The sequence below is a fragment of the Adelges cooleyi genome, unplaced genomic scaffold, assembly GCF_023614345.1.
Source record: "Adelges cooleyi isolate 19-005CV unplaced genomic scaffold, UGA_ACOO_1.1 ACOO_flye_CR_arks_rails_tigmint_CR_PRNA_574, whole genome shotgun sequence".
NCBI lineage: Eukaryota > Metazoa > Arthropoda > Insecta > Hemiptera > Adelgidae > Adelges > Adelges cooleyi.
In genome coordinates, this window is record NW_026096268.1 from 14,524,562 (window position 1) to 14,539,131 (window position 14,570).

A 14,570-nucleotide genomic window follows, 5' to 3' on the forward strand; every position below is an offset into this window, starting at 1 on the left:
ATTTCCATTGTAATTTTTTTCTATAATTCAAAAGTGTCCACACAAAAGTAAAACTTCGTTGTAAAAAAAAGTGTTTTTTACTTGACGGTCTGTTTTGAAATAAAACAATTATTTAGAACTATAATTATTTCTAGGGCAGCAAAGTATGATATTTTTAAAAATTAATTTTTTTATACAGAACAAAAATTAATTAAAACTACGATTATCAAAATCATTGTACTACTGTTATTTTTTAATAATTTATAAATGGACCCAACAAAAGGTACCATCAGTATTACTATTATTGTCACATCATACTTAAACAACTGCAGATGTATTGTTTTTAAATGAAATGTGTTCTAAGTTTACATTCTTATCTTAACTACGCTAAACTGCTATAGCAAAAAATATATTTAATTGTGATTAATGGAAGCATAACGATCGTATGTAATCTTTTTCATAGAACAATGTTTTCGCACTTTCCCCTAAACAGATTTAAGCTTGTCAGCCTATTTGGTATTATGTTACACAAATCATTCTCTAGTGTCACGCCTTAACTGTCACAATATTATTAATTTACCTCGAACGCATTAAAAATATGGTTTAACGGTTCTTTTCCCGTTTAATTTTTTTACATAAAATAATATTCTATGTCGGTTTAATAAAATTAAAACGTTATTCTAAACAACTATATGATGATAATTAAAAATATAAAACATTCATTAGATAATATTATTTCAATTGTATCCAATCTAGTCGTCGTTGTTGTTCTCTCTTGCTCTTAATGATATCATAGCCGGCCAACGAACTTTGGGGTTGAACTTGAATCAAATTAAGAATATCCTTTAACCGAGATTCGTACCGAGCTAGATCGAAAAGAGCTGATAAAAACTGCTCTCGAGAGTTCGGTGTGACGATAAATCACTTCAAGTCGAGACATTGCTATGCGTCGGAAATGACTTTGCTAGAATCCGACGTTAATAGGCCTACACGGCTCAATTTTCAAACGAAAGTTCATTGATATTATACGTTCACCATAACAATCATAACCATCGTGTACATGACTCAATGCTATAATAGTATTATTAAAAATCTATCATTACTATTGTTATCAACACACCGAACTGATTTTATTTAAAATAGGCACATAATTTTTTTCTAAAATATAAAATTAATTAAAATGTAAATACTTCATGATTGATAACTATTTATTATTAAAAACTCAAATTATCATCAAAAATACATTAATATTTATTTAAAAGTAGATTAATTTAGTATATGTAAGGCAAACAGGGAAAATGGACCTCTTGTCGGAAAAATCGAATTAAAAAATAAAAATTACTTGTTTAAAGGGTTAAAATTAGATTGATAAGTTTTATAAGAACAACTGTAAGGTTCGATTAGGTAGTTTAATTGCAAACTAAAAATTGCAAGCGAAAACTAGTTCATAATTAAATAAGGTACACATTTTCAGAATTATTTTTATTTTTATTTGATAACAATTAGAATTTACAATTACTTTTGAATGTATTTTATTGGAATGTTTTAAAAAATACTCTTAGTAATACTGGCAAACGTGACAGTAACTTTTCAAGAGTGTTTGCGCTGATCCATTTGTCTCTTCAAGCCACGTGCACAGCATTGTGGATTTAGGTTACGTTTGGGTCGATCGGTATGTAAGTACTTTAGACAATTTATGGACAATTATTCGGTTTTCCGTCGAGAACGTGATGGGATCCCGAAAAGGAAAACGCGGCGGACATACTTTTTACTGCCATAAGCGAGACCGTAAAAAATCCGGCTAACAGAACGGATTATGCGTACAAGCAATTTTTTATCGAATCCGAATACATTATAACGTATGTATGTGTGAACCTTGGAAAGATTATAAATGATCCGTAATTTTTATTGCCTGTCTATTTTCCTGCATAAAACCACGGTGTGCCGCCCTGTCGAGCGAATTTTCTATTTTATACAGTACAATATAACTGTATAATAAGCCGTAAGGCTCGGTCGGTTACTTGGAAAAAAACTTTCGCGTTACACACATAACCGAGGCTTTCAAAATATCAAAACAGAAAAATTAACTATACAGGCACTACTTGTTGTACTTCATGGCTGTAGACATAATATTATTATGCTCAACTTGATGTTAATAATAAAGCATTTTTTTTTTTCATTTTACAAAAAACAATCTATACAGAAATATGTACGATAAGTTTTTTTAAAAATTATATTACAAAGCTTGAAAGTCTTGAAAAGGAAGCCGCCCATTGGTAACACCTCTATACTATGTAAAGTTAAGTTATGTTATTAAGTTATTTATTTTATGTTAGTAGGTTTCTATTCCAGTTACGATTTAGTCGTCTGCGTGGGGGTTGTCGGGTATACTGGTCGTGTACATACGTTTAATTAGCGGATTTGAGTGTAAATTGAGTTTTAAGTGGAATCTGAAGTAATGTGATATGGCAAGTTCGTTAACACGGTATCTATTTGTAAGTATTTATGTAAATGATTGTTATTTATGTACCAAGGGGCATTTGTAATCATTCGTAGTGATATATTTTGGAACGCCTGTATTGGTCTTATTGTTGAAGGTTTAGCTGGCCCCAATATTTGATTTCATAAGCCCAACAATAAAGCATTACAAATAACATTTCCTAGTCGACACTATAGATCATCACCCATCACACACCCGTGTTCATAGTTGGTTATTTGAATAATTAAACATTAAGAATACTATGTAAGGAGAAATTGGTCAATAATTACCTAAATTTTACAGGCTGACAGGTAAACACAATTTCTGAATTTCTAAATGGGGCTGTAATTTATTTTTTGTCAGATGCTCGGGTAACCTACCGCCGGGCCTTGGACAACAGCCTCGCTCAATATGCCGGCACTGACAATAATATTATTTTCAACTGTAACGTACTATGGTTGATTTTATAAAAAAAATAATGTCAAAACAAAGTTTTCAATCGACTTGTAAATTTCATACGGCGCGACCCGACTTCGGATTTTATCATTTGAGTTTCCGCGTTGTGCCAAGAATTTCATACGTTTCTTACAGCTCGGCCAACTGCTCGACCTTGGGATCAGGGATGTTTTTCTTCACGTTTGTTTTGTTTTTCGTTATCTCAATATGTGCGCAATATATATATATATGTATACTCACACCGTCCCAAGGCCGAAAACTTTTTTATGGGGATCGTTTTGTCCGGCGTAAACACAGTGCGCACACAAAGGGTTCAGCGGCCAATTTAATGGGCGCCCGTCAGTATTCATCCCTACGGTTTTACGACCCGCTGGCAGACAATCGTTTTAATTTGTTTAATCGATTTTGCACGCAGACTGCGCGACGACGACGACGACACCGAAGAATAGAGAAACTGCGAAATCGCCAAAGACAAGATTAAGTATTTGTTTTTTTTTTTTTTTTTTTTGATACCTCCGAAACGCGCAATAATTGCACGCGTCGAGAAAACGGTGACCACACATGACCGTCACAACAGTACTGTATACAAATAATATTATAATATCGTCTACAATAAGCGGCGTTCATTATCGTTCGGCCGAAACAATTCATTAAAATACTTTTGGACCGACGACAGTTGTTGAATTATAATATTCGACGAACTGTGTGTGTGTGTGTACGATAGCTGCTGTTCGGCAACGTGAAAGGTCCGCCTAAGCCTTGGGTCCCTAAGTCCAATTTAATTAATACCGAGAAACCCAACTATTCGCATTAACGTTTAACGACTACGCGTGATCCCGCGCGCACCAAGTTTCGGCTACTAATCGCTTTAGTTATTATTGTTATTATTATAGTTTATAAACATTTGAATTTTCTCCCGGAAATACTTACAGGCAGTTTACTTTTTGTAGATGTCCCACACTAGTCGGCACAAAGCGGAAACTAACTGGAATTTTGTTGAAAAAAAAGCGAAACACTACGACCGTATGTTTCGCGAAGGTATTAAAGTGCACGTAATGGACTACTTTTCATGAACGACGCACGCGGACGGTTAGTCGATGTATGCAAACACTTTTGGAGTGCAAACATAATATATAGGTATATATTTTTAGGATTTATTCGAATGTGTCATTTGACACCTAATTATAGCCATGAGCTATAATAGTATCGCTAATTTTTTGTTTAGACAAATTACCAAAAGGAAGTTTTCGAATGAGATAAAAATTGAAGTATAAAATCCTTGAAATCATTTACTACGCCATACCTTTCTACTGCAAATAAAACGTTTATAAGAAATCTGTTTTTTTAATAATTATGCCTCATTTATTATTCTAGTCTTTCCGTAAATATTTGAATTTAAAAAAAAATTGTATAGGTAAATATTATCGTTAAACCTTGAGCATTATAATAAAATGTTAAGTTTATTAATTTGGTAAATTCACGACGTTTTTTTGTCATGCCAAGATTACAAATCCGGTAAGTATATTTGTTTAGTTCGAATTTCAATTACCACGCAAATGGGATTTAAAATAAAATATTTTACTACTCACTTCTTATAAAACTTGCTGCTTATTCATAAATTATTATAATTTGAAAAAGTAATTTAGCGCGTTATTTCATTTTTTTAAATTATTAACAAGTATAATATACTTCTAAAAATGCTATTATATTATTCTTATTTCGATGAATACTAAATGACCTACTAAATAAACAGCTAAGCTACTAGACTAAACATTTTGAATTTAGTGATTACACAAAATTAGAGGGGAAAAGTATGGGCATTTGGAGCCATATTTATTTTCAACTTTTAGATAATCATATGAACATATCGCTTGGCTGTACAGTAAATATTTTATAGTTACTAGAATCTAGGTCATCTAGGTCTGGGTTTAGTTTATCCGGTCGTCGTTAATATTAATGGAATCGTGAAGTACACCACATGAAAACTCTTGTATATGCAAAATAAAAGTTAAAAAAAAAAGGAAACAAGAGTAAACTAAAGCGTCAAAACATCTTGTCAGAAATAGTAAGGGTGTATAGTTTATAATAAATATACCATAAAAATAAAATATTATTACAAGTCTCCAAGTGTTTCTACCTTTAAAATTATAAAAAAACAGTATATTTTTAAGAGGGTAAATAAATATTTATTTAGATTACTTATAAACAACCTTACACCTGCATAATTTCAAACCATACTACATAATAATTCGTTTACAAAAGTTATGAGATAATGTACGTGACTTAAATTATTTATGCAACAGTACGAGATAAAAAACAACGCAACATCTTATTATTTATTATGTAAACATGTTCCACGAAAATTAAATTAAATTGATTATTTCACTGAAACATTGTATACAAAATACTAGTTTGTACAATATCAAGCGGCACTGTTTATGTTGGTATTATAATTAAAAACTTAACTATTTTTAAAATGTAGGTAACCTTAGTTTATGTTTTATCCTGAATATCTAGATGAAACAAAATCAACAAGTTTGACGATTCTTACTTATAAAACTTATAAACTATGGCGTACCTAGTCTTTTTTACCAGGAGGTCTTTAGAAAAATTATTTTATGAATCACTATTTTTTTATAAATAATTATTTTGCAAGAAAATTCTGAAAAAAAATTGATTATGATAATATTGAATTTTAATTATTGAAACAAAACTGCCAAACTAAAAAAAAATATTTCTGAGTGGTTTTAAAAAACGTTATATAATATTTTGTATTTCTCCATATAATAAAATTTTTTTTATAAAATGAAAATTAATTACAAAGAAAAAGATTCGGTAACTAATTTTAAACTGTTTCTCTTGAAGTTATTAATATTAATAATAAAACAACTAATTTTTTTCCTCATACACTTTTCGACCCCACCAGTTTCCCTTATCGTTTATTTATTTAATTGTACTCAAACAGTATTCATTTAAAATCCACGAGTGTGTTTTTCCAATAGGTCGTTTTCATTTTACCATCTAAAAAAAAAATCATCTTTTTTAGCTTTTGTATAAAAAATATTAAGTTTACCAATTACAGATCATCATTATTCTGTATATTAATAAATAATAATTATAGCGTTACACAATTAAATGTGACCACTAGGCAAGAATCATAATATAGTATGTACATAATTGATACTACAACTACATACTAAAAAATCTTAAAACTTAACTTATTAAAATTTGACAACACGATAGCCTCAATTCTCAAGTATTTTATATCAGTACTAATTTCTACTAAACATAATAAAAAATATATATATAATGAAAAACAATCATTAAGGTTGAACCGATCTTTTGGTACCATGACTGGAAATAAATTAACTTGTAGTGTTCAAGTTAATTTGTTTGCACTAAAATAGTATATTCATATCTAAACATTTCTATTAGAAGAAAACACTAGTAATTAAACATCAATAGCGTCAATTCACATTGAGTATTATTAAAAGTATTGAAAATGTCCGAATGTGTTCGCATTGAAAAAATAAATCAAAATACAGGTTATTTCGATCTGTTTGTACTTTATATATATATATATTTATAAAAAAACAAATACGTTCGATTCCATTTGACGTTTCAAACATAAACAAAAGATTAAAATGAAATCACAAAATTAAAATATCAACTAGAGTGTAGAGATTAAAACAGTTATCAAATTCAGAGGGAAAACAAACTCATGTAGCTTAATGATTGTTTAGCAAATAAAAAAAATCCTTGCACAGTAACATAATGTTTGCATCGTAAATTAATTTTTAAAAATTTTGTTGTCAAAATATAATTTTAATTATATGTATTTGATAAATGAATTAATCTTTTCTAAATAAAACTATACCTCTGATATCTAACTAATAAATCGATCGAGGCATGTGAATATCCATTGCAACCGAATAATGGTAACAATTCAAGTTTCAACGGGACATATATTGTAAGTATGATGCAAACGATACAAAACATAAAGACTTAAGTCCAAAAAAATATCCGTTTATATGAGTCACGGTTTGGTTGGAAAAGTATTACGGCGTGTATGCTTAACGTTCTTGGAATTCCGGATATGAAATCTCTAAACTTTTACTTGTCGTTATGTATACAAAAAAAAAAGTTTACTTTTGCTAACTCCATTATCATAACAATAATATACACAATGGACGAGAGACGTTCTCGAATTCCCCCATTGCCGATTTTATTACATTTTATGGCCATAACGATGTGATTGCGTTTATTGGCAAATAAAACCAAACAATTATTATGGCTTTATGGAAGGCGAAGAAGAGATGATACGGACTGATATGGTTTAACGAGCTGACACTTTTTCAAGCGAGTAATAACATAAAGCAAGATGTTAATTTAGTGTTTTGTTACACTCTTATAAAAACTGTATAAAAAAATAGTCACATGTTAGAATATTTAAGAAAGCGAATGTAAATTTATGAACGAGACATAGCGTGTGAACATGTCTATATGTTTCTGTATGTCAGCGATAAAAAATAATCCCTTTTATTTAATCTAATTACACCCAAAATCTGTCAGTCTCCTACACTATACAATATCATCGTGGAATTGATCCTACGCTTGAAAACATAATCAGATCTACCGTCGTGCTAGAGCCCGTAAACCCGTATAGCTGTTATATAAGTCTGGGCATTTAATGGCACGGAGTGCTCTTCTAGAACGAGCATGGATTCTTAAAATGTCCAAATGAGGTTTTCGTTAAGAACAACATCCCGGTGCGATTTATCCATAGTAGTAATTATATCATTGACAATCGTATCCGATTAGTTCTAATCATCTTGCCGTGCAATTTCGGTAATGGAAGTCGACTCATTGTATTATTGTATCTTTAGAGCGGTGGCACACGCAGCTTTTGCGCTATTCGTGCTCGAGCCCATTCACTGTTTTCGGGCTTTAACGCCCGTGGACGTGTATTATAATATGATATCAGCTATAAATGTATATCCCACGGCTGAAACACTCGTGTGGGTTTCAATGCGAAAATTGTATCGTAATTTCCCACGAGCGTTTTGTCCGCCATTATAGGTAGAATATAATACGGCTGCTGTGTGGAGCTCAAAATTCAACACCCACAAACTTGTACAGTCAAATAGTACTTACGCTGTATATTATGCGTTGTGCGTTCAATAGCTCTAATACTCAGTTCAGTTTATCAAGAGGGAGATAATAATTATTCTCGTGGACTCAGATAAGGATAGGTACACCGCTTAAGGTGTGCGAGGGAGATCGGAGATAAATTGACTACTGTATAGTATAATTATAATTACTATTGTTTTACTTTATTTGTACGATAATAATTGTTTTAATTTAATTATTCTTCAGACCTCGACTACCCCAATTCGACAACGCAGAGATCTTGATTCAACTCCCAGTCCGGTCGTTTTGTACTTATCTTGTTGTTAAATTCGTTAGTAAACTTCTTGCAAACAAACGACTTGTCGTGAAGGTACATAGGACTTCCACTCAGCCGCATTTTTTCTGGCTTTGCCTTTATAATTTTAATAATGAGCAATAAAATAATAATCGAGATTCGAATAGCGTTAATAGTATTTGAATCCGAATATATTATGAACTATTCGACTGACGATTATTCCGATTATTTAAATCACTACCCTAGTTTATACTTTTATCTTATAATTTCATTTATCATTTGTGAATTGGAATGGTTTGTATTTATTAAAAGGAACAATTTATTTTTCCCCCAAACGAACAAACGGAGAACTTATTGAATTATAATATTGCTCGGTTGGAATTAAATGTATCAAATTCGAAACGAAGAGCCAGAGGTTTGCATAATTTTAATAATACCGAAATTTAAATATTTAACGTTCGCCGAGATATTAAGATTTTGGTTTTTACTTAGGGGTTGGCACAATAGCTCGGAAGCAGTCGTAGGCATCAAAAAACAAAACGCGCAAACATAATAGATTATCATGACGGTAAATAATAATATAAAAAAACGGGCCACGCCGAAACGTTAAAACGTTTGCTCTCTAAACGTGTCGGTCATTAATTTTGTCATAGATCAAATCATTATTTTCCCGTTAACCGCAATATATGACCGTAGAGAATAGCGTGGTACGGTAACTTTTTCGTTTCTATAGTTTTTCTCAACATTGCATCTAAAAATATTTCATAATATTTTACTAAAACAGCTATCAATCACAGTAAGGTACTCGAGTAGAATTAGTTTACAATTTTTTTTATAAACAAAAATTACTACTTAAGTTGTAATCATTTTGTACATATTTACGAGAAAAAGAAATACAAATTAAGTCAAACCCTGTTATTTTATAACGCACACTTTGTGTAAAACATAATTTGTTTTTTACTCGTTTATATTGATAATTTTAGCCTGTTTAGTATTGTGCTTAAAACTACGAACAAATAAATCTTTTTAAATGAATAATGTTCTGCGTAGGAGGTCAGATGGATAAAAAATAACAACACTGAAGTTTGTGTACCTTAAAAAATGATAAATTGCAAAATATCATTTTTGTGAAACAATAGCTTATTCCAACCTACGCTTTATTTTGCTAATGGTCTCTTGAAATAAGCGAAACGTTTGGGTCGAACAAGTACACACATAATAATGTAGCCATATAGGTAATTTGTATACCTAACCTAACATGGATACATTTTCTAACTTTTAATTTATATTTTCTAACTTTAAATTGTTTTCTCGACAAGAATATTTTACTCGCTTTTTGACGAACGTAGTTTTTATATGATATTTTTGTTTTTTTTTCTCTTAAATATTTTTTTTTATCGCCATTAGATTGCCATTAGTGGATAAAATTATTATTATTATTAATTATTTCGCGCATGCGGGCCGTTGTTAGTTTTATTTTCAATCCATGTCTTTATCGTCCAGCTGAGAAATATTTTGTTTGTTTCGTGTATCAAAAAAGTTTACTCTATCAATAGGACATAAATGTTCAATGTTTTTGACCTAGTTTTCACGCCATTGGACGAAATGGATTAAAAGCACATTCCCAACAGAGTTCAACAAAATGATTTGGTGTCAATGAGGATATTGCCGACCTTTCATAGTTAACGAAGTGTGATGAGTTGTACACTGATGGAGCATTTTGTCATGTTATTTGTCATGCTATTTGCCTCGTATGGAAAAAATTCTGTGACGCGACCAAGTTCATTACATTACATTATACATTTTTAAGTTGCTGTGTCTAAACATGTTGTAAGCAACACTTGTTATGTAATCGAAATAATTATTTAAGGGTTTATTCTTCTTCTTTTTTTTTTATTATCTTAGAAATCCGTGTAATTATAACGCTAATGGATAATGGTCTAGCCTGAAATTAACAGCTGTTTATATTCTTAATGAGTTTTTTTTTGGTAAAATATAATAGCAAAGTAAAAAACCGTTTAATAAATAAAAGATAAACACTTCATTTAAAATTCGAACCTTTAACGCTACAGGATATTAAACGAAATGCCATTAAAAAGGCACCGACATAATGAACCGTAGTTCTTAGTAGCACGTGTAACCTACTTGTAAACAAAAAAATAAACACAAAAAATACCAGTTTGTAGAATTACGGATTATAATGCTGTGTTGATTTTAAGACATGGATTACGCTTTAACGGCAAAGCTTTAAGTGTATACAAATTCAATTGGGTAGTTTTTCTCAATAATATTTTCCTTTCATTGTACCGGTTTACTCAAAAACAGAAACTATGCATATCGGATACTGTAAAAACAAACACCGTACATTTTTAAAGGAATAAAAATATACCTACCTACATTTGGAGATAATATTTGTACAATAATTTAATCTACATGCAATTATCTATAATAGAATTTATTGAATTTTAAACGACGCACTTAAGGCACTTTTACCGAGTTAAAATTAAGGCACATTAAAACACATTTGAACACACATTTTACGCAGTCTTGAGTAAATAAAAAAAAATGTCTTACCTTCACCGTCCAGCGGACACGATCGATCTTGTTTGTTTGAATGGCCGACTCCCATTTTACGGGTTTCTATTCGGAAACGCTTCCTGTACAAACAAGAAAAAACCGAATTTTAAGGCAAGTCTTTGTAAGTAGCGTTGGCTAATGTACTACGTGTACAATAATATGTAAATTATATTATGCGAAAGAAAAGGGCTTTCAATTGAATTTATAACAGAGTGTTTAATAAATAATAATGAACACTCCCGGGTATACATATATGATAAACTAAATACTAATGTGCCCATGTATAGTTCTTAATAAAAACAAATTTAAAAAATACTAAACGAAAAAATTTCAAAGGAAATAATTGTTTTGTGCACAAATCTCATACGTTTCAATTTCTGTACAATTTATCACTTAATACTTATTTTCATCCAACAACCATATTATATTTGTTTCTAGTATCTTAGTCCAGTATAGTAATTGTCAACAGTATTATTAACGGTTATAATTATATAGAAAATTATTTGAACACAAATTGAAATATATATTTTTCTTATTAAAAAATACCAAAAAAGTTCATTTTAGTTTAACGCATTATTATGATTTAGCTGCCTACAGTAATATATACACGAAATAGGTACCTATAAAGTTTTAGCCAAACTTTGGTCACGTTCTGTTTGCCTAACGTCAAATCACATACTCTTATGATTAATGTGACTATATTTTAACAGGGTCATTTTAGGTTATTTTTAGCATAGAAACTTTTTGAACAAATCAATTTTGATATTTCAGACAAATAAAATATACTTTCTCTCTCTATTTACTTTGTATTTATATATATTAATGACTATTAACTTTGTCGAGTGATACGGTAAACTTGAAAAAAGCACTTTACAAAAATAAAGTCAAGGTGACGACTGTCATCATACGCAATGGAACCCCTTAAACGACAAATATAAAAATAATATAATAATATGCGGCCTATTTCGCCTGTACATTGTAAGTCGAGCTGATTATTATAAAATGGCATATGGTACATGGTATTATCGCGTATACTATTATTATTGCAATGTACAGGGTGTATCACCCGTCAATCTAAAAGATTTACATAATTTAAGTATTAGAAGTTATTCTGTTTGATAATAATTGCAATGCAATATCCTTTATTGTACAGTACAATTTAAACACGGATATAATAGTTAAAAAGCTAAAAGCTGGTTACTTCTTTTATGGATCACACGGTGATTGAGATGGCATATCCTTTCAACAAAACACAATGCCATTATAATAATAAAGAAAGTATATCGGGTCTCAGCATTGTGTTGAAGCAAACTCAGTAAAATATTATTCGAGAAACTCGTATTTCAGTAATGTATTTTCCGTGTAACATTTTAATGGCCGAATTCTTGTTTTTTGTCTAAAAAAATAGTTGACATTTTTAAAAAAAAATTCCCTCGAGTTACGTTACAATTATTGTTAATATTATACATTGGCAAAATAATTTGCTGATTTAAAAAATAAAAATGCATAAGTTCATAAGTACTTATTATTATGTTATGCTTACATATTAGTCCATGGTATATGTATATAATGTATCATATTATATTGCATACGATTTCGACTATAACAAAGACGTGTCAGAATAACAGCTCAGTAACTGGGGAAAAAAAACTTCTTATCTCCGTGTGATGTATATAATATATTATTCTGTATAAATGTTTTCTTAGCAGTGTTACTCTCGTTTATCATTGTCTGAAAATGACGCTAAGAAAAGCAACTTTTGCACGGTTAATACGTCGAACGAATTTAAAGAAGAAAAAGAGACGTATATTTGTGGCCGAAGCTGTTCATTTCGTAGTAGCAAACGCTTTGAATGCGGCCTATAGTTAATTTAATATGTGTTATTCAATGTACATATATCGGTATTTTGTGTCCAAAATATCTTGATCTCGCCAAAACAGTTTTAAAAAAAAAATCTGATCGTTCAATTGCCTCGTCTCGGGTGTCGAATCCGCTTCATATAATATGATAACGATAATTACTATTGTGCTTACTTCCTGAACAAAAGCCGCATAACGTGAGTGATTTTTATTATTCAAATTGACAAAAACTTGTTCCGAAAAACGGTTAACACGATAATTGTTACACCTAAACAAGAAAGTAGAAACATGTTGATCTACTACACAATATTACGCACACGCCTGTTTAATGTTGTGTAAATAATAGTGTAACAAATGACCGGAAAACTCTTTTATGATAGGTACAAATTTTGCATAACATAGTAACGTGCGGCGGTTTGTTCAAACATATTTTTTTTTTAATCCATAACATTCACCGTATTTTTTTTTAATATATAAAAAAAAATCCAAAACTCGTCGAAGGCCAGTACACGATATTACACGCGTATACGATTGCAAACCAGCAGTTTTTGATTTCAGAGGAAAATCCAATAACTTTAAATTCAACGCTAATTGTATTATTTTATGAAGAATGCAACTAAAAAAAATAAAACAAGTATTTGCTAAGTAAAATTCCTAAAATATTAAATACCGGGTATAAAGGTAAATCAGGAATACTGCGGGATGAAAAATGCCCGAATAACAAAGATCGTTGTACATAAAATGTATAATAGTGAAAATATTTGCACAAAATAACAATGGACTACTCGTTACTTACTACGAGAAGTTTATTTCTAAAGCAAAAGACCTTTAACGTCCATAACAGGCAACTGCGGTTAGATTGTAAAATATTTTATTAACCACACTCAACGAAATATATATTCAATAAAAATGTAGATTAATTATATATATATATATATATATATATATATATGTATTTATATGGACCCCATAAATGTTTTATCAACATAGTAATGCAACAGTTGTAAGTATATTGTAATCAAAAATTTTCTGATAAAAACATTATTATAAGATTTTTAACGAAAAAAAAATTGTTTTTGTTTATCAATTATTACAATTTATATTAAAGTAATAATATATTTTATCGTATTGACAGTATTTGTTTTTCGCATGAATAAAGTGGTTTTATTGATAAATGTATTGATAAATAATGTTTATTCCAATTGATTGTTTTTTTTTTTTTGAATGCAAAATATATGCTTTGTTTTTATATAATTATTTTAAAATAGCCCTGCATTATGTTAAATTATAACATTAAAAGTAGCTGACCAGTTTTCAACGGATTACGGCTCATTTTTGGTCAATACGAACCAATAAGTCCACTGGTCAGGACATACAGGATAATTCATTTATGATAAGACCATATTGTATACGCGTGTAAATTATTTTGATTGTAAAAAAATGGAGTTATTGTATAATTTTGCACATCGGCGCATGTGTTTCAAAAGTTACACAGAGTTCAAAAGTAAACAAAAATAAATCTGATTTTTTATTTAAGTATCGTTAGCGAATTTTTGCCTAGGCGTTAACCCGAAAACACAATTTTTTTACTTTAGAAAAAAACTTGTGTGATTAGATGGGTGTTTCCATTATTTACATAAATGAAAATATAGTAATCGCCTTAAAAAATATTTTTTTACACGTTCAAAACTATAACAACTGTAAATATTATTTAGATACACATACTGAGCTAACGTTGTAATAATGTGCACCTATCGTTGACAAAAACAGGCAATTTAGAATTTCATAGCCTACC

At 30.1% G+C, this 14,570-nt stretch overlaps 1 protein-coding gene across 2 annotated transcripts in view; it reads right to left on the minus strand.

The window, feature by feature from the left end:
• The window catches only part of LOC126843372 (serine/threonine-protein kinase 32A), a 79,138-nt gene that overhangs the window by 26,506 nt on the left and 38,062 nt on the right, over positions 1 to 14,570 (minus strand). For both annotated transcript variants that reach the window (XM_050580876.1, XM_050580875.1), the window contains exon 2: positions 10,914 to 10,996. In XM_050580876.1, coding sequence (XP_050436833.1) covers positions 10,914 to 10,968 — 55 coding nt within the window. In that variant the 5' untranslated portion in view covers positions 10,969 to 10,996. The remainder of the gene's footprint in view (positions 1 to 10,913; positions 10,997 to 14,570) is intronic.